The 20,792-nt window shown below is 37.8% G+C and overlaps 3 protein-coding genes across 18 annotated transcripts in view; 1 reads left to right on the top strand and 2 right to left on the bottom strand.

Annotated features, from left to right (window-relative positions):
- LOC137239570 (zinc finger protein 135-like) overlaps positions 1-20,792 on the top strand; it is a 139,050-nt gene that overhangs the window by 112,436 nt on the left and 5,822 nt on the right. The window lies entirely within an intron of this gene.
- The window catches only part of LOC137239573 (carbohydrate sulfotransferase 5), a 227,687-nt gene that overhangs the window by 3,180 nt on the left and 203,715 nt on the right, over positions 1-20,792 (bottom strand). Inside the window, exon 2 of the mRNA XM_067765027.1 lies at positions 137-316. Within this exon, the coding sequence (XP_067621128.1) occupies positions 137-316 (180 nt within the window). The remainder of the gene's footprint in view (positions 1-136; positions 317-20,792) is intronic.
- LOC137239565 (probable pre-mRNA-splicing factor ATP-dependent RNA helicase mog-4) lies at positions 8,320-11,642 on the bottom strand. 4 transcript variants are annotated; one of them, XM_067764998.1, is made up of 8 exons: positions 11,359-11,642; positions 11,108-11,298; positions 10,898-11,045; positions 10,583-10,758; positions 10,034-10,321; positions 9,832-9,978; positions 9,622-9,771; positions 8,320-9,528 (listed from the first exon to the last, which is right to left on the bottom strand). In XM_067764998.1, exons 1-4 carry the CDS (start codon positions 11,378-11,380, stop codon positions 10,709-10,711), a joined length of 411 nt encoding a protein of 136 aa, XP_067621099.1. In that variant the 5' UTR covers positions 11,381-11,642; the 3' UTR covers positions 8,320-9,528; positions 9,622-9,771; positions 9,832-9,978; positions 10,034-10,321; positions 10,583-10,708. The 4 variants fall into 4 exon arrangements, with proteins under 4 accessions (XP_067621099.1, XP_067621098.1, XP_067621097.1 ...); XM_067764997.1 differs by having other exon boundaries at positions 8,320-9,771; positions 10,655-10,758; XM_067764996.1 differs by having other exon boundaries at positions 8,320-9,771; positions 10,080-10,321.

Genomic DNA, 20,792 nt, shown 5'->3' on the forward strand with positions numbered 1-20,792 from the left:
ACATAGCGCTAAAGAAACCTCAAAGTTTTTGGCTACTGTTCCGGAAACTAGCACTATTAAGGTACTAGCCCGAACATCTTGTAAACGATTTGATATGACGACGTTGAACCTACTCACTACTAAATTAAATACTCACCTAAAACGTGATGGATGCTCCCTTAATAATTCCACAGCGGCATGATAGTCGGCCACTAGATCTTCACACACAAAACGTGGATCTTCACAATCAACATTGCCAGAGCACCAGTCGCGATGTTTACGCGATTGCATTGTACCACGCGGATCACGTACCAATAAAATCATTCGTACATTCAAACTGCAAATGACAAAAAAATTAATTAATAAATATCTCGCTAACATAGGGGGATCATGCAGGGAGCACTGAGGAAGCTGAGCAGTTGGGCGGAGACCGCCGGACTAAGCGTTAAACCCTCAAAGACAGAACTAGTGCTCTTCACCATTAGGACGAAAATCCCAATGGCCCACTCTTGATGGCCAGGAGTTGCGTCTTTCTGATAGGGCCAAATGCCTAGGAGTCTTTTTAACACAAAAACTGAACTGGGGCTTAGCACAGAGCACAGAGTCAAAAGAGCCTACGAAGCTATGTATGCCTGCAAAGGAATGCTAGGTAAAAAGTGGGGTCTGAGGTCAGTTATTCGACCAATTCTGACATATGGGGCACTCGTATGGTGGAAGGCATTAGAGCTGAAATACATAATTAACATGCTAGGGAAAGTTCAACGATCTGCCTGCGGAGCGATCACGGGGACAATTAGGTCATGCCCCTCGGTCATGCCCCGCTTTAAATGTGATATGCAATGTTCCACCATTAGAACTCTTTATCAAGGAAACGGCATCTCAAGGGGCCCTAAGGCTTCGGGAGTTGGGCCTTTGGAGGGAGCGTGCATACGAGCACGGCCGTATCCTACTCAATATTAACGACTCCCGCATCTTGTCAAAAACGGGCTACATATGTCCAAGGAAAGTTTTGGAAACAAACTACACAATTCTCTTCCCCACAAGGAAAGATTGGAAAGATGGGGGATCACTCAGAGATTCGACATCTCAGTTTTCAAGGACGGATCAAAATGGCTTGCGGAGTGGGAGCGGGAGTATTTGCGACTGTCCCGCCCACGTCCTTATGTATGCGGCTTCCCGACTCGCCAAGCGTGTTTCAAGCTGAAATTTACGCTATCCAAGAGGCGTGTAAAGCGTTAATAGACATCAATGGTAACGGTAACAGGGTAGCCATATTCTCCGATAGCCAGGCGGCTCTTGGGGGCCTCGGGTCAGAGACGTTATCATCAAACCTGGTTGGACAGTGTAGGCAGAGCGCCATGATTCTGGCGAGCCGGCAGATCGGTACCCTGATATGGGTGCCGGGGCATCGAAACATACAGGGTAACGAGATGGCGGATGAGCTGGCACGGCGTGGAGCGGCTCTTGATGTCTCAGGAACGAAGGAGGTCCTTGCACCCCTGGGACTCATCAGGGGTCGCATCTCCCAGCACTGGTTGAGTGAGGCCAACAATAAGTCGAATCGGCTACCGACCTGTAGTTTCCAAGGGCATGTGGCCATTATATAACGAAAAACGATCTGTAGCTGTCCTTAAGATGAACAGAAGGGATATATCCAGAGTGGTTGCGGTGCTCATGGGGCATTGGAAAAATGGTGTACATGCGGCACGGATGGGACTGGACCACAATATCTCCTGTCGCAGCTGCAAGCGTCCGGAGGCGGAGGAAACGTTTGAGCATCTGCTGTGTAGCATTCACACAGCACACTGTCTAAGCAGAATAAAGTTTCTTGGAAAACCCTTTTTCGAAAGGCTCCCGGAACTCAAGGATGTTAGGCCGGAAGAGCTTCTCAAATTTATAAACTCCACGGGATGGATATAGGGGACGGGTTTTCCCTGAGGCGCGTAAAAATGTTTATTAGTCTTCTTACAACACCCTTTCATTGGTTAACTCACGTGTTTGTGGTATCAAAACGGCGCATGAGCGCTAATTGGAGTCAATTGGGACTCGCCACTCCAACCAACCAACCAACCAACCATCTCGCTAACATTTCTAAAACGTGTCACATTTCAATGTACTTAAATTCAATATAACTGCAGCTGAACTAGTTTAAGTTAGTTTGTGTGGTTTGGTTGAACTGGCCTCTCCGTGAGTACCTGAATGAGTACACAGTGTTACCAGAAGTTTGCTCAACGATCAAACTGAAAACCCCTCTTAGAAATCAGGACCTATGTTAGAAAATAACTCCTTAATCTTGGCAGCCTTGGCAGTACATGTGCTATTTGCAGCGCAGGGCACGAGCACAAAACGTGCTCCATCGTTTTCTCCTCCAACCCGCACTTCCTACATCTGCAATCAGTGACAAGCATGAGCCTACCAAGGCGTTTGTAGCGCAATATATAGCTTCTCCAACCCAATTGTCAACTTCATCTTCGAGCGGCGAATCCCGTTTCACTAACAGACGAGGCTCTGGCACCCCAAGCTCCTCATGGAAGTCGGTGGTGGGGAGGGAGGGATGGCCTGAAGGTTAAATGTGGCCATATAAATCGTTCCCGAGATGGTTGGGACAGCACCTTAATGAGGCTGTGTTACCGGAGCGTACCGGATCTGTATCCGGCAAAGGACCATCACATCGATAACACTCCCCAAAGCCTTATCGCTACCACAACAACAACAAGAGTAACCTTGTTATTCTAAGGCATATGATCTGCTTTGCAGTTCTGCTCTTGGTTCCACGCCTTTCATGCTTGGTCGATCATGTGCAGCTCTCGCCGAATCTGATTGAGACATCTGCGGTACAGGCTTCTAGGGATACGCCCTTATTAGCTAGGTCATCTGCTTTTTCATTCCCATGTGCCCTGGGATCCAATATAGATGTACATTAGGGTGGAGTGAATTTATTTTTTTTCGAAATCGCTTTTGGCTGACCTCCAGAAAGTTGCCTTTCTAGACCAGAAATAAGGTTGAAAATTTTTATTTCACTCATCGTACGTTTAGAGGTGCCCCAACGCAACTAAACTTTGAAAAAGACGGTAGGTACAACTTTCTTTTTGTATTTTTTTTTTTTTTTTTTTTTTTTTGTCATTGATTTACTTCCGCTTGTTGTTATTGTGCTCACTGATTTCGAAGCCCACTTATTTTCATGGCATAGTATGTCCCAGTAAAACTTTTACTTATACACTTGATTAGAAACATACTATTATCAACAAAAAAATGTAAAACACCATTAAAAATGTGTCGTTTTTAGTTATAATATGTAATTTTACTAAAGTTATGTATATTTAAAAAGAAATAAAATAAATATGTAAATAATGAGCTTTGTAAAATCGCGATTATTTTGCTCAACTTCTTGGGGCTGGGGCACCTCAAAACGCCATCCTACGAAAATAATATTTGGTGGTTTTGGCTAACTCTTATAAAGACAACTTTTCATTGCTAGGCAATTAAAAAAAAAAAATCCATAGGGTATCACACCACCCTAATGCACATATATTTCTCCTGAGAGATTATTGCCTTAATTGATGCGTGGCTGTCAATGTAAAAATTTACGCGGCTGCAGCTTAAGCTATTTTACTCCAGTGTTTCTACTGGCTTTCGCCTGAAAAACACTACAGTTACATATGTAGACGAAAGAAGTTCTCAAATGTACGCGGCAACTCTGTTAAAAAAGAACACAATATTTGCGGGACGATTTTTTTTCTGATTGAGAAACCTGTTTTATAAAGATTTCGATATTGCTTTTCCCAGACCTTGAATCCACGATTTTCGGTGTGGTAGTACGCACGGTGACCGTATAGCTCTGCTCTGTTAACTAAGAAATATTAACGTCACTCTAAGAACACCAATGAAATCTTTTAAAACAACAGATTTCCCCCAACTCTGTAATAATTGTGGCTGTTGATATGACAGAGTTTCCTGTGGCACGATGGTCATAAGAACAAAGTAACCCGCAAGTGTTCTGCGTAGCTTCTTTCCTGGAAGTGGACCAGGGACCGATCTATTCTAACAAATTTTATTCACTGTTCCATTTGCCTGAAATTTAGTATATAAGTTGCCTAGATTAGTATTGTAACGAATTTTGGGAAACGTTAACATTCGAATCTCTGAACAATTACAATTATCGTGTACTTCACTAAAACGTGTTAAAATCAAACTGATTGCTTATCGCTTGCACCGCGCTGCTTTTATATTCTCAGTTAGCTTTGTTCACTGATTTCTCCTAAGGCCTAGACTTTTCAAGAGCATGCCTTCTGGAACAGTTGTATCTCATAATTGGTTATTTAGCTATATCTGTAGTTTATGTTTTTCTTCTAGCTATATGTGTGTGAATAACAGCTGCTGCTCTTAGCTGATGATAACGTGATGTGTGATTATTTTTCTTTCTTCTTCGCTCTTATCTGTTGATTGCATATGTGTATCTGAAATAATCTCTTCGCTTCAAGCTGCTCTTTATGTGCATGAAATATTCTTCGTTGCCTTCTATGTATGCGTCTAAATGGTTTACTGTCGTTGTATTTATTTACTAACAGCATAGTGATGTTAGAAATGGTAATATTCGCCACAGTATGTACGACATTTTTTTTACTGGGAAATAAAGCAGGGGTCGACGGACTGGGACTTGGACTTAGGGCTGGGACTGGAACACGGAGTGAGATTGTAGAAGAACTAAAGAGAAAAAAATGAGCAAGAGGTAGACGAAGATAGAAAGATATGGCTAGATGGAGCTATAAGGAGTTTAGTTAAAAGTTAGGAGAAAGAGACGCAGAAAAATAGAACGGCGGAGGGTGCAGTGAGTATAAGTATACAGAAAAGGGGAGAAAGAGGGGTGAGAGGGAAAAACTTTTAAAGTTATGCAGACAGACCAAAGTTGTGGCAGAGCAACGTCTGCGGCTCTGCTAGTATGTGAATAAAATTCAAAACTTAATAAAATGGGGTCCTAGATTTCATTTAGTTGCACTTTAGTATCCCTACCCTCATACATTTTTGCTATTATTTTCGTGCCTATAACTAATTTAATCTTATTTACTTAAATTACAATTCTCAATACAAAAAAGCCCCAAAAGCAATAAAATAATTTTTCCATTCCTTTGCATTGAATTTCAAAAATTTGTCACACGCAGATCGTAAATAAATTTCGCTATAATTTGTTCTAATATATACGCTGTTGGCGAGGTGAAATTTACATTATTTTTTATTATTTTTATGCATTCAAAATATTTATATATGTAGGATTGTAGTGCAATGCGCCAAGCATCCCGCTCATATCAAAATACTTCCCACGCATCACTTAATTAGTGTTTCCATTTTAGCCTTTTTTTCTCCTTTTAGCTCGAACAGTTGCGATTTAGCTTTAAGCTTTCTTTCAGCCTTTGTTTCGATATTTTTTGGCTCTTTTTAGCTTTTTTCAAAATTTTAGAAAATTTAGTTTTATGTAGATTAAATTTTAATAACTTTGAATGAATTTGGGCTAGGTTTAAAACAAATTTAGGGGTTAAGGAACAGTTAATGTTAACATAATATCATTTTCGTGCTGTGTGTTTGCTATTCCATTCTTTCCAGAAACCGGTTCAAGTTTTGCCAAAGTGGGAGCTCTTGAGGACATATCTGCACTAGATCTATTACCAAGTATCTGTAATGTTCCCTGACCTTCCGATAAATTCTAAATATAGTTGAACATAGCATTTTAAAGTAAGACATTATTAGTTGAAAACTTATATATAAAATATGCCACGAAACCATTATTATTATTAGGCCTCGATGCACTGCGACTTTTATTTAGATCCATTGTGCTTGACCTTTCAGCCTATTGTTGTTTGTGGAGGCTTTCAATGTATTTAAGTACCTCTTCAGGCTTTTTACTGCCCTCCGCAGTGATTTGGCAAGCACTCCCAGTGTATTTCTGCCATGAAAAGCTTCTCACTGAAAATTCATCTGCCTTGTAGATGCCGTTAGGACTCGGTGTAATACGAACATTCAAATAGAGTAAAGACGATGTTGGTTAGTTCGATCAACCAAAGTGAATCTTCTTTATTTTGGAAATGCTTCTGCTTTTATACAAACTGTTCCTATTCTACTTATACCTATATACACTAATACTTAGAAACTATAATGTACATTTTCCTGTATGTGGAGTCAGCATATTGGAATGGCCTTATTTAGGTACTTGAGTACATATGTGTGTATATGGCCAAAGTGTATAAGTGCATTCTTGGCATTTTGATATTACCCTGCAAAAAATGCGATTAGTCTAGGATGAATCCGGGATGAGTCGCAAGGGAGTATGCGACCAATGCCAGTTTTGATCTCTTTGTATGAGTTCAACTGTTCCCTTTTGTTTGAGCATGTCCTATGAAGAGACTAATTGTACCCATTTATACCCGAAAGGCATCGATGGGATCAATCCCCTTTGTACCCATATGGGAACATAAGAGAGTAGTCCCTTTTAGGTCCAATAAGGACTCAAATATGGACCAGTCGCATTTTTACCCCAATGGTAGTAAAATGATACTCACCGATGTAATCCATTTAAAAATAAAACAAAAAACAAAATTTTTTTAGTTTCATTTCCGGTTTATATTGAAATAAGCAAGTTGAAAAATTGAATCTTTTATAATTTGTATATTACTCAGGTACTACGTTAATGCTACTCATTAAAACAATTCACAAACATTTTGTTAATTAGAAATAACTTAAGTTTCAAACTTTTTTCATACATTAGTTGATCAGACTTTTAATAATAGATGGCTTTATTTATTTTGAAATTATATTAATATATTACTTCATCACATTTTTAGTTAGTTTATTTCATTCATTATTTTTATACCTTTCATGAACATGAAATGGTATATTAACTTTGGTCCGATGTTTGTAACGTTGAGAAATATAGAAGATAGACTCACCATTAAGTATACCGAATTGATCAGGGCGACGAACTGAGTTGATATAACCATGTCCTTCTGTCCGTCCGTCTGTCTGTTTGAACGCAAACTAGTCCCTCAAATTTTGAAATATCTCAATGAAATTTGGCACAAGGATGTATTTTTGTATTATATTAGACATTTGTCGGATTCGGTAGGATCGGACCACTATAACATATATCTCCCATACAGCCGATCGTTCAGATTAGACGATTTTGGTCATTCCTGCCGCAATTTAAAAAGTATAAACGTGAAACTCGGTGAAATATATTCTATTATAATATATTAGAAGATATAATTAAAAAAATTACTTTGATCGGAGCTATATATATTATATATCCCATGCACCCAATCGTTCAGATAGAAAGGTTTTCGGCAATTTCTCCCTTAATTTCCGATAAAAAACTTTAAACTTGGTGATATTTATTCTAATATATCATAGAAGATTTCCTAAAAAAATCTCTTTGATCGGAGCTATATGTATATAGTATATACTTATCCCATACAACCGATCGTTCAGATAGAAAGATTTTTGGCCATTTCTCCCTTAGTTTCGAATATAAAAGCGTGAAACTTGGTAATATATTCTAATATATCATAGAAGATTTCCTGTAAAAATCATTTCGTAGCTATATACAATATATATCCCATTCCGATCGTTCAGATAAGGGGGTTTTTTGCTATTTTTTATTTTATATTTATCTTAAAAATCGTTTAGGTATGTACATCTTTTCACTATATATTTCTTATCTTATATATCCGATTATTTGGAGATTACGAACGGGATAAGATTACTGTTCAGCCCCATTCATGAAAGGTATGAAGTCTTCGGGACAGCCGAAGACAACCCCGTCCTTACTTGTTTTAATTAAAAATATATCTACTCTTATCAACGCTGAAACTTGGCCAAATCTCTTTTAGCGTGGCTTGACAAAACTTTTTGATTTAATTTGGCCATTTAGTGAACATTTTAGCACTTTCTTATTGTGTGCTTATAATTTGATGTGAAAGAACAAAAAATAATATGTTTGTAAATAAACGATTGCAATGAATTATCAGGTAATTCACAAGGTCTTATATTCCTCATATGTATTTGCTACGATCTTAAACCGCTCATATCTGCTTTGTTGTTGTTTATTATATAAAATTTGGATAAAAACTACAATTCAGCAACTTATGTATATCAGATGCACTAAGTTATTGCCAAATAATTTTTTGTTTTTTATTTTTGAAAGTTTCAAAGAATTTTTATTAATAAGGATAAGCGGTGGCATACATTTAGATTTTTACAGGCGTTTTATAGATAACCCTCCTTACGGATATACTTAAATACGATCTACAACAGAATTTGGTGTTCACGAGTGTCGTATTTAAAAAGATAGTACATAAGACAATAGGAGACCTAGTGAATTGACCATATAAATTATTTGCGAGTAACATATTTGTGCCAATGCAGTAAATGTCAAGTAACGCGTCAAAGTTTTATCAGCCTCAAACTATTGTCCCAAACTTAATCGACTACCATATATGTAATACTCATATATTGCTACTTCAGGCTAGGTGCTCTCATAAATATCAGAGTGCCAATATATTGCAGTTTAGATGTTTTAGTTTTTGTATTCAATAATCGAATGTACCTTAATTAAAATTATTTCTTGTCACACATATGCTGCTGCAGTCACACAAATTTTGTAGGCTGTATTGTTTTGATTTAACTGATAACTCATTGCGAGCATTTTGTATTAGCAATATAAATAAAAACAATATATATATGACTACGAACCTTTTTTTAGTGTTTCTCTTTAAAATTTAGTATTTTGTTCTTGTTTACTATCTTTAAAAGATATGCATTTAATTCAGAGGTAATTTATATAGACAAGTGTGGGAAATTTTTAAATTTAAAATTAACTCACCCTTAAAGTTATATAAAATGATATATGTTTATTATATCGATTTCATACAGAAACTTAATCGAATCACAATTTGGTATTATGAAATTTGTTTGCCATTTGTTACATTGACAATAAAATCCGACCAATTAAACAAAACGTACCAGATTTTTGACTACACTAGGCATTCAATAAAGCAATAATGAGATCATTCGGAATTTGCAGTTTGTACGGAAGATTGAGTTCAAGAAAGGCTTTGTGATAAAGATTAACCTCCTGTGTGCATTTTGCATTAAGTACTTTGTTTTAATATTTAAGAGTGTGCGAATTTTTTGTATTGAACAAGAACTTAAATAATTCACATAGTAATTAAGTATATACATTGAGTATATAATAAAATCTTAGAAATAAACGAAAAATAATAATTCATAACACGACTTTTTGTTGCCTTAAATGCCTGTTGTTTTGCACAACTTTTGGACAAACGAAATGTCCTATTATTATTATATTTTTCGTAAAATATTGTATATCCTAAAACTAACTTCAGAGTTTTGGTGTCGAACCGTTAATTTTTTTGTCTAAAAAATATGGTAGCGGCTTCTATAGTTATTATTTGTAAACGTATAGTAAAATTTACTCCGATTGTAGTAGAATTCAAATGCAGTTATGTATGATAGACAACCCTCTAAAATATGTATAGCGAACTTGTCAGGATAAGGTGATGGCAAAGCGAATTCAACCCAATGCAGAAGAGTGTCAGGTCAAAAGAATATATGCATTGATTTCGATCAACTTACATATTGTTGTACTAAGGCATTGTTATGATTGTGACCCCTGTTTTTTTTGTCGATGAAGTTTCTTAAAATGTTTTGACTTTGCAAATTGCAATCCTTTTCGGAGCTCATCCTCGGGGGCTAATCCCTCAAAAGGAATTGTAGAAACAGCTCCTAAAAATTTAAAAGTTTAAATTCAAAAAACAATGTATTAATATAAGGGGTTAGAAATACCTGCCAATTCGCTATACAAGTTGGGGAACGATTTCAGCCCAATCTTACCATGAGTCCCGTCCAAATTCAAAGTAATTATCACGTCTGTTTTTATAATTAGTGGTAAATTTTTCGTATTGTTGCATAAATTGATGCAATCATAGATTCCTGTAAAAAAACAAAAAGTGTTTAAAAAGTATATAATAGTTCATATTTAACGTACATATACATCTATGTTGGACGATGTTTTTTTCGTCCAATTGCTGTACCTCATGTACGTCACAAAGTGGAAAACACTTTACGACAGGTGTATTTTTTACTTCCTGACGAACAAACTGCTCGGTAGCAACTTTCAGCGCAGCTATGGCATCCGTGATAGCGGTATTTTGGGTATCAACTATCGTTTGCAGCTGATCCAATTTTTCTAATTTCTTTTCAATTGATTATAGTTGACTCTCAAATACTTAACAAAGGCTGCAGCACACAACTTCGAAAACGCATTGGGTGGCTTCTATAATAAATTAAAAAATTATCATTAATATTGTGAATCAATAATCCTGTAAGAACTGAATTAATTTCGATTGGCGTTTTTTTTTTGCAAGCTAGTGGAAATAAAACGCTAAGTAAATTTGCGATTTGCCTAGAAAGAACAACACGAAGTAACCTAATTTAGTTGGGTAAGCGGATTGGTAAAGCAGCTAAAAAAAGAGCCAATTAGCCGAACTTCTTTCACCACCTGCATAGTTCCGCCATGACGAAAGTGTATAGCTACCTGTATCAAGCCATTGATTATAGACTTGCAACAAACTCAAATGATCACCATGCATATGACTGAAGTTCTTACGTGCTGTATCGGCATGTATGATTTTATCTTGTAGACGATAGAATGTTGCGCTATTCACAGAAAGCATCGCAGCAATTGATACCAATTCTTCGGAATAGTTGTACCTAAAATTACGGAATTCAAATTTAATAGTACTGTTTACAATGTATGGAATTCCGAGTATGAACTCAAACTAATTTATACGCATTGATTAGTTACATTTCAAACTCGGAATGCAATTTTTCCCAACTATTTCTCACTAACCAACACATTTACCCATCATTGGATCAATTGGAAATTCGGCCATACGTCTACCCAATTTGGTTAGTTCACCATAGTGATTGAGCGCACCCAAAGTGTATAATTGTTCTAGATTTAAGTTTCGGCGATATTTGTAGCCAGCACAACTTTCCTAAAATTGGGTGGTGGAGGTTCGAAAATGGTTGCTTGCATATCACATGTAGATTTACATACACTGGTACGATGAGAAGACGTATCTTTGGAACCCAAACGCTTAACACGATCTTTTAAAACTTCTTGGCATGTTTCAATTTCATCTTGTATACGAAATATAGGCGCATCATCAAAGAGTTTTGAAAATTTATCAGCATCCAAAGTTACACTGGAAATTAAAAGCTTTAATTCTGGTCGGAAGCGTGCTATAACTTTAGATATAAGAAAATCATTAAATGTTTGGAAAACTTAAATTTGAGAAAATTACCTACCCTTTTTCAAGTCATACGGCATGTAATAGCTCGTTATCCTTAACAACTCACGGCCTTTTTAATGTTTTTTCGCAACTTGTACTGATTGCTTTTTGTTTTCCCAAAAATACACAAAACGTTTGGCAAACAGTGTTAAAATTAGAGTTGACCGATAAAAACGATATATTTCCGATACATTTACGGTTGAAAACATTTTAATTAAACAATTATTCATTAAAAGAAAGGAAATTTACACAACAACATTTTGTATTTTGTATGAAAAACTATAGAACAGCATATCAGCTGTTCGCTCAAGGGTCTACTGTGACGTAGATTCGCAGAACGAAGCAATTTTGAACTCGTGAATGCGCAATCTGGGTAGGTGATTGGTGTTTGATCACAAATCACACACAGAAAATTGCGCATTCACGACTTCAAAGTTGCTTCGTTCTGCGCATCTACGTCACACTTGACTGCTTGATCGAATGAAATAAAGAGAGAAAAAACAAGAGCTAAAGGAAAATGACGCAAAAAAATTGCCCATAAAAAACAGCTGATCTTTTGTTTACATGTGCAATGCGCAATCTTGTGTGTGTGATTTTTGGTGTTTAATACCACTCCCAACATTCGACAGAAAAAAATCGATTGTTTTCTTAAAATTAAACTATCGATAGTGCCATCGTTAGTTTTGCAGCTCTTGATAACAAAAAACAGCTGTTATATCTTTTCCGTGCATGAAAACATTGAACTTTAGTGTATGTCGGTGTTGTTGACATCATTTTATTGCAATGTTTATTATATATTCTCTTCGTTTACTTCACCAAGACCTAACTTGAAAAATTGGGCCCACTTTGCGAAGGTGGCACTACAGCCACTGCAACTGACACCGCTGAGTTCAATAAATCTGCAGGTACTCCACCAGAAACAATTGTTGACTCCTTTATAACAGACAGTAGTATGTTAATTGGAGTTAATGGCAACCGAGAACAAATCACTAAAACTATTTCACGTGCTCCTGAGCTGGAAAAATATTTAGATCACAATTTTTTAGAGGAAACCCAGCAAGTGCGATCTAAAGAGGTAAACCTGAGTGCTAAAGCTCCAGATTTACATAGAGTTTGATCAGTGCTGAATATTTTTGCAGTATACCGGGTGAATGTACTGAAAAGCTAAAATAACATGCAGAAGATAATACAAAATTTGCGCAAGAAGCGGAATTAATCGAAGAAAATATGATCTTAGCTATGAGGAGGTATGGTGAAATATAAAATAATTTATTCGTATCACTTGGGATATGAATAATAGACTTCGGGCGGTTGGAGAAAAAATTTAACCAAGGAAACATGCAGAAAGCTAATTGGATATTGCAGCACCCAAAGAATAAATAAATGATTGTTATTCTTTTATATTTTTGTGGGTACAAATATTTCCTTGGATGATGTGTACTACTTGCGATGATTGAGGTGAAATGATTCCACAGTTATTAAAAAATGCCAAAATTCAAAATATGGTTTGTACAAAAATGCAGTAGGTTAAGTTGGCTGTAGTAGAGAGTGGTGTTTATTTTTTTTTAGTTAAAGGATCTTTAATAAAACAAATATACTTGATTTTCCTCAAAGGAAAAATTAGTCCTACTCTACAATTATGTACAAATTTACAAACACATGAAATATATATGATCCTATATATACTTCCAAAATAATAATAATAGTGTTTTGTCTCGGTAAATATCCGGGGAGAGTAAGCCCCCTTCTCTTCCAATATGTGATGTGCTGTTTTTATTGTTCCCATTGATTGGTTATCCTAAATGTTTTTACCCGACTCCGAACGTATATGCTTAGGCAGATGAATTTCTTGCTGAGAAACTTTTCAAAAAGGATTAAAAACATTATCCGAAAAGCTCTACATTTTTCTTAAATAATTCGATTCCTGTCTTAAAAAGGGCTTAAAACTGACTAATCCCAACTGTACCCAAAAGGGACTAAAGGGGATCAATTATGCCCAACTGTAGACAAAAGAGATCAATCGGGGAGCAATCTCTTTAGGGATTAATCGCGCGATTTTTTGTAGGGTAATATATCGTGACGTGTAAGGTCTGCATGTGTGTAAATATGTATTGAACAATTGAATATAGGGAAAGCGGAACTAAGGGCACATTACATCGGTATAAAACATTTAAGTCCCGTTTCGCCAATTTGTAGGAAAAATTAAAAGGAGTTTGACTCAAATTTGAAGAGCAGCTCGACTCAAATTTCTTCGGCGGCTATCGCGCTTTACATTTTTTGTTTGTTTTTCAGATGGGAGAGTCTCTGTCAGAGCGTCGCATTCGCAGAGAATATGAAGGGGCTTTTCCTCCTTCAGCTCACAAAAGCGACAGATTTGTATATCGAATATATTTAACTTACTTAGTTCATATCGTAGACTACAGTTTTTTACTGATACTCCCTTTGCTGGGAATATAAAAACAATTTGATCTGCCTTTGCCCCGGGCATTCAATCTAGTGTGGTCTGACTTGCTTTCCATTCTACTTACTCATGGTTTCCCTAATGTGTGCTGTTGCTATAGCACACTGCTTGCTTAAGTAGTCTGCCTGCTCATAACCTGCTATCCCTGATGCCCGGGAATCCATACTTACAAAACTTTGGTTTAGGCTCCAATATCATTTAGGACTATGCATTTATTCACTAATTTAGAGGTAATTGTGCTAGAGGATACTCCTAGAGGATAAGCCTCTTCGTAGGAATTATCTACCAAAAACTGTTATTGCATGGATTTCTGCCTGAAAAATAGTGGGAGAGTATCCCATTGGTATCGATTTCTTAAAGTTTGGCTCATATATGTTAGCTTCCCGTCATCAAATTTTGATCCATTCGGGAAACAGACTTCTGAGTAAGGGGCAGTATATGGATTCCCTTTTCCGCAAAGTGTTCTGTCTTCAATGGACACCTCAAACTTACCTGCGAATCTGAGCGTAGAGTCCATAGCAGCAGATAGTTGCAATATCGGATTTTCTGTGAATTTTCTCAATACTTCCATATGCTCGTGACAGAGCTCTGAAACCATACTCGAATCAGAAACTATATACTGTCGCTCAACTCAAAAGGAAATGCGAATCGATTGCTGTCAAAGTGGAATCCTTTTTTGTTTTTTAAATACGAAAGAAATTTTTGTCACATTCTTGGGACAAATGGTTTCGGTTCTAAAATTGAAAAACAGAGATTGTTTTCGAAAAGTTGATAAAGCAATTTCTATCAATCAACTTCTATATATTGTAACGAATTTTGGGGAAATTCCGTTTATTCCAAACCTTCTGCTAACGTTCGAATCGCTAAACTGTTGAATAAATAACTCCAATATTCAATAATGCAAAATGGTCTTTATTAGACTACTTTGAAAGTACTTCACAATAACTCTTACTTCACAACTAATTGCGTGTTTAAATCAAACCGAATACTGACTACTCAGCTTTCGCTGCTTTTATACTCCCGGTTTCCTCGTTCACCCATTTCTCCTAAGGTCTAGTAACTTCGCGAACTTTATGCTTGGTTACCAGCCATATATGTATGTACATGTGTATTTGTAGTTTATAGTCTCTCGCATAGCCATATGCGTGTGCATATGTGAGTTCTACTTCGGCTGATGGTGAGTATCTCTCTGCTGCCTTGTATGTACATGTGTAAATGATGATTGATTTGTTTACGTACATACAATTGGCTGCTTAGTATCGGATTAGGGATGCTAGTATCACTTAGTGATGTGAATATTCGTCACAATATGTAGTTAGTATACATGCATACCTATGTCCATTTGTATATATGTATGTAAATTGTATATAATTTATTTTTATTCATCGCAGTGAACAATTTTCATATCAACACAAAACACACTAATCTAGGCAGAGCAAACTAAAATTAGTAACATACATTTTCAAAAATAAAAGTCAATGCAAATATCAAGTAATGAGTAAAACAACACAAAGGAATATAAAACTGAATCAGTACTGCGTGATTGCGAATATTGCGAGCATACCCTGTAGCAAAATTAGCTGCAACGTACTTATATGTAGTATATAGAAGTAGTGACCTTAAAATTTTTTTATACTCAGTTGAGCAGAGATCACATAGTATATTAACTTTGTTCGCATAACGGTAATCTGTAACGGCATAAACTAATCGAGATAGATATAGCCTTCTACATATCAAAATGATCTGAGTGAAAAAAGAAATTCGTTTAGCCATGTTCGTCCGTCCGTCTGTAAACACGATAACTTGACTAAATTTTGAGGTATCTTGAAGAAATTTGGTATGTAGGTTCCTGGGCGCTCATCTGAGATTGCTATTTAAAATGAACGAAATCGAAAATTTCGAAAAACCGAAAAAGTGCGATAATTCATTACCAAAGACGGATAAAGCGATGAAACTTGGTAGGTGAGTTGACCTTATGACGCAAAATAGAAAATTAGAAAAATTTTGGACAATGGGCGTCGCACCGCCCACTTTTAAAAGAAGGTAGTTTAAGAGTTTTGCAAGCTGTAATTTGGCAGTCGTTGAAGATATCATGATGAAATTTGTTAGGCACGTTACTCCTATTACTATATGTGTGCTAAATAAAAATTAGCGAAATCGGATGACGAACACGCCCACTTTAAAAATTTTTGTTTTTTAATTATGTCAACATTCGACTACAGTAAGCAACAAAATACAAAGATAAAAGAAAATTTAAAAATGGGCGTAACTCCGCCCTTTTTCATTTAATTCGTCTAGAATACTTTTAATGCCATAAGTCGAACAAAAATTTACCAATCCTTGTGAAATTTGGTAGGGACATAGATTTTATGACGATAACTGTTTTCTGTGAAAATTGGCGAAATCGGTTAAAGCCACGCCCAATTTTTATACACAGTCGACCGTCTGTCCTTCCGCTCGGCCGTTAACACGATAACTTGCGCAAAAAACGATATATCTTAACTAAATTTAGTTCACGTACTTATCTGAAGTCACTTTATCTTGGTATAAAATATGGCCGAAATCCGACTATGAGCACGCCCCATTTTCCGATATCAAAAATTACGAAAAATGAAAAAAAAAAATGCCATAATTCTGTACCAAATATGAAAAAAGAGATGAAACATGGTAATTGGATTGGTGTATTGACGCAAAATATAATTTTAGAAAAAACTTTGTAAAATGGTTGTGACACCTACCATATTAATTAGAAGAAAATGAAAAATGTCTGCAGGGCGAAATCAAAAGCCCTTGGAATCTTGGCAGGAATACTGTGCGTGGTATGACATATATAAATAAATTAGCGGTACCCGACAGAAGATGTTCTGGGTCACCCTGGTCCACATTTTCGTCGATATCTCGAAAACGTCTTCACATATACAACTAAGGGCTACTCCCTTTTAAAACCCTCATTAATACTTTTAATTTGATACCCATATCGTAAAAACACATTCTAGAGTCACCCCTGGTCCACCCTTATTGCGATATCTCGAAAAGGGGTCCACCTATAGAACCAAGGCCCACTACGTTTTAAATAATCATTAACACCTTTCATTTGATACACATGTCATACAAACACATTCCAGGGTTACCTTAGGTTCATTTTGCTAAATGGTGATTTTCCCTTATTTTGTCTCCAAAGCTCTCAGCTGAGTATGTAATGTTCGGTTACACCCGAACTTAGCCTTCCTTACTTGTTTTCAATTAAGTACTTTTGCTGTGCAATGTAACAACAAAAATAAAACTTTAGGTTAGGTTAGGCTGAACTGGCAGGTCAATAAAAACCTTACATAGACTGGAAAAATAAAATAAATGTAAGGCGCGTTAACTTCCTATCCTTTTAATTTTTCCTACAAATTGGCGGGACGGAATCTACTTGTTTTATGCCATCTACGAACGCCATCTGCAAGGCAAATGAGTTTTCACTGAGAGCTTTTCATCGCGCACATTCGGAGTGCTTGCCAAACACTGCCGAGGGGCGAGCCGCTTAGAAAAATTTTCTTCTAAATGAAAAACTTGGATACCATTACACCACGGCGGCCGACTGAATGTGTCCGTAGTTTTACCAGAATTTGTTTGACGACCAATGGAAAAATGCCAATTAGGCACCAAAACTTGTGTTATAGAATAATTTCGTTCCTTTAGCAAATACTAGAAGTTTTCTAGGACTTAGCTTAATTGCTGTCTCGAGATCTGCCAACTCTACCGCCCCTAGTAGATGAAGCCTTGACCTCCTGCAGTTCGCACTCCATACATCTGCTATCACTGACGAGGCCTAAATTATAGGCATTTGATGCCAGTGTCCGGTTAGTATACCAATCATGAGCCTTAAGGCTTCTCGCTTCAGAAATATGAGCAATTTTGTAAGTTGTATGTAGACATCGTAGGACATTTTAAAGCCCCGCGCTTGTGTCAACGCCTTTCCTGTTTGATGGATCATAATCAACTCCTGTCTCTTTTTGATTTCTCCCATGCGGATGGGGACGCCTACCCCATTGAGTGCTAAATCCTCCTTTGCCAACTCATCAGCCTTTTAGTTACCTTCTATCCCCTTTTGACCACCAACCCAGTATAAATGTTCGTTTCGGCCTGAGCTAAGTCTCCAATGCCAATTATTCGCCGCTTGATTATCATGAAGCTTAAGCATGCTTCCTACAGAACATCTATTGCTTTCTTCACGGCTATAATGTCCGCCTTAAAGACGCTGCTGTCACCTGGTATTCTGAGGGATCTACTTATTTTTGATTCGACACAGTAATCAGCAGGCCCGACCCCTTCCGTTAATTTGGAACCCTCAACATGCACGTGTATAGTATGTTCTGCCATTTCTGCACACTTGCGCCAACCTTCCGGCCCACAGGCTGGACCATGTAGTCCGTTCGTCCTATATTTAATGGTGCTATACTGCTGTGATGATAAAACTTAACAGGAAAAGGGATTCAAGATGCAATCACATGCTTCCAAGGTGCAGGCGTGAATAAGTGTTGATCGACTTTCGTGACCTTCGTTTGGTTGTGTGACATGCCGCAACCAACGCAAATCAAAATTTGAATTTCATTTCAATTTCAAAAGAATGTTGTTGTGTGACAGTCATCAATATCCTCTAAAGGGAGTCCGAGTTAACATGCTGTTAAACAGGGTTGTGAGATATATATGGGTGTAAGAGACGTTGGTTCCACATTGCAATTGAAAATATGATTAGTGTCATGGAGGGACAGGTTACAAGCGTGACATACATTGGGTATATCGGCGTTGATTCTGAATTAGATTTTAACCTATTAAAGTATCAAGTTAGAAGTTCAGGTAGAGTGACGCGCGTCTCCGTGGGGAGGATGCTTTCCTCACCTGCGAGTTTAGGATATTTGTATTTGAGAACGGGGTTTACCAGGCATTTATTGACTATATAATTTGCCGATTTTTTGTGGATGTCTCTGACATTACTCCTTATGTTCCTTGGAGGCGGGGCCTCTTGTTGTTGTTTTTGTTGTAGCGATAAGGTTACTCCCCGAAGGCTTTGGGGAGTGTTATCGATGTGATGTTCCCTTGCCGGATACAGCTCCGGTACGTTCCGGTAACACAGCACCATTAAGGTGCTGGCTCGACCATTTCGGGAACGATTTATATGGCCACATTAAACCTTCCGGCCATCCCTCCCTCCCCACTCCCAAGTTCCATGAGAAGCTTGGGGTCGCCAGAGCCTCGTCTGTTAGTGAAACGCGATTCGCCACTCGAAGGTGAGGTTGACAATTGGGCTGGAGAAGCTATATATTGCGCAAGGGGTTAATCCCAGGCGGGGCCTCTTCAATTAGATGTCTATTGAGATGTTCAAGTTACTGGGTATTCAACAGAAAGTGTTTGTTCAGCATTTCATTTAACTCCTTTGTAGATAGTATTCTCTCCTCACTGTGTAGATGATGTTCGGGCAACATAACTTGGCAGTTCTGAGCGGTTTGTTTTGACAGGCCTGCAGTTTCTTCGAGTATGTTTTTTTAGGCTCGACGATCATATCGGAGACGCATAGCATACAAACGGCTGGCCAACTACTTTCTTTCTTTGTCTTTGCCCTAACTGCTGTTAGCGAGAGATTTGCGTGTCTGAACTTTAGGTATAATTGCGGCTGCATGCTCGCCAAAATGTTGGGAAATTCCTGCTGGGTTTTGAGTAAATGCGTGCATGAATTATTTTGTTTGTATTTCGTTATGCTTTGACGGTATTGTGGATATGCGGTTTATCTGCATTCTCATTGAGTTTGTTATCTAAAACCGTAGCATGCAATTCACATAACATACAAATATACTTAAATACCGCAAATTTTTGATATGTGCGTTAGGATTGAATATTTTTGTAATAAAAAGTGTGTGGCCCCCTTTTACGGCCAAACTATAATTCTAACGTATAAACAATGGCGGGTAGAAACGTTTATAGTAGTGCTCGCAAGAGGGGAAAACCCAGGGCAACTATTTTGCATGCGCTTCACGCAACTCACTACTTTCGGTCGATTGCGGCCAACTATTCTCTGGGTAGGTACTGAACACCCTATTAGTGGTGAGCTAATTGGAGAAGCCTAGGCCACCCCGACATAAACGGTTTAACGGCTAGCTGGTGGATTCCATTGGCAGCATCTGGCTACCATAAGGTGCGGCTGTCTAAGCGTTCTTTTCCCCAGTCCACAAGAACGCGACTCCTGCAAACTGCGCCAACTATCGCGGAATCATCAGTCTTCTTAGTAACGCACATTAGCTGCTGTCTAGCATACTTAGCGAAAGATTTAAGCCAACCGGGGGTCGGCTTATTGGACCTTATCAGTGTGGCTTAAGACCAAGGCAGCAGGCTCTATGTACCGGAGCGACTCGGAATTTTTCCCGACCAAGGACTATCGCTTCAGTGTAACCCCATTTAGTTTGTTGCCTCCCTCCCACCTGGTAAATGGAGCATCGCTATGCGATTTCGACTCGTTTTCGCTCAAATTGAAGTCGAGAGATCGGTGGTTTAAATACTTTTACAACTTGTTTTTATTTTATTCCTTTTTCTGATTTAAATATAACACCTGGATCCATGGTGCTTGGCGTACGCCGTCCCAATACCGGGTCGCCTGTGGATTTAATGTTTATCTGTGCAAGGGGCGCTACTGCAGCGGATGTTTCTTCTTCCCTATACTTAATAAGAGGCTGCAGAGGGGCACGTTATCGCAAGACCAAGACGTATCAGTAAAAATCTGGCGAGGGTAAAGAGGGTACGGTTGCAAGCCAGGGCAGTTAATACCGCTATAAACCATTAATCAGGCTGGATTACAGTGATAGCAGCGACATTCAATAAGCTCGTTGAGGAAGCCGAGGTAAGAAAGAGCAGAGTCCAGGAGTGGAGAAGGGTACGAAGTAGAGAGAGTAAGATAGTATTCTCAGTATTAAGATTTGTCCAGTTCTTTGGAGCTTTAACCGACCGGAAGAGCG

The sequence above is a fragment of the Eurosta solidaginis genome, chromosome 2, assembly GCF_040869045.1.
Source record: "Eurosta solidaginis isolate ZX-2024a chromosome 2, ASM4086904v1, whole genome shotgun sequence".
Lineage (NCBI taxonomy): Eukaryota > Metazoa > Arthropoda > Insecta > Diptera > Tephritidae > Eurosta > Eurosta solidaginis.

What these genes read in the sequence shown, in the direction of transcription:
- LOC137239565 (XM_067764997.1), bottom strand. Translation starts at nt 11,380, where the DNA reads ATGCCGTATGACTTGAAAAAGG. An exon ending in CGTCTTCTCATCGTACCAGT is followed by an intron (nt 11,046 to 11,107) that starts GTATGTAAATCT and finishes ACCCAATTTTAG; the next exon opens with GAAAGTTGTGCTGGCTACAA. An exon ending in AATGATGGGTAAATGTGTTG is followed by an intron (nt 10,759 to 10,897) that starts GTTAGTGAGAAA and finishes CCGTAATTTTAG; the next exon opens with GTACAACTATTCCGAAGAAT.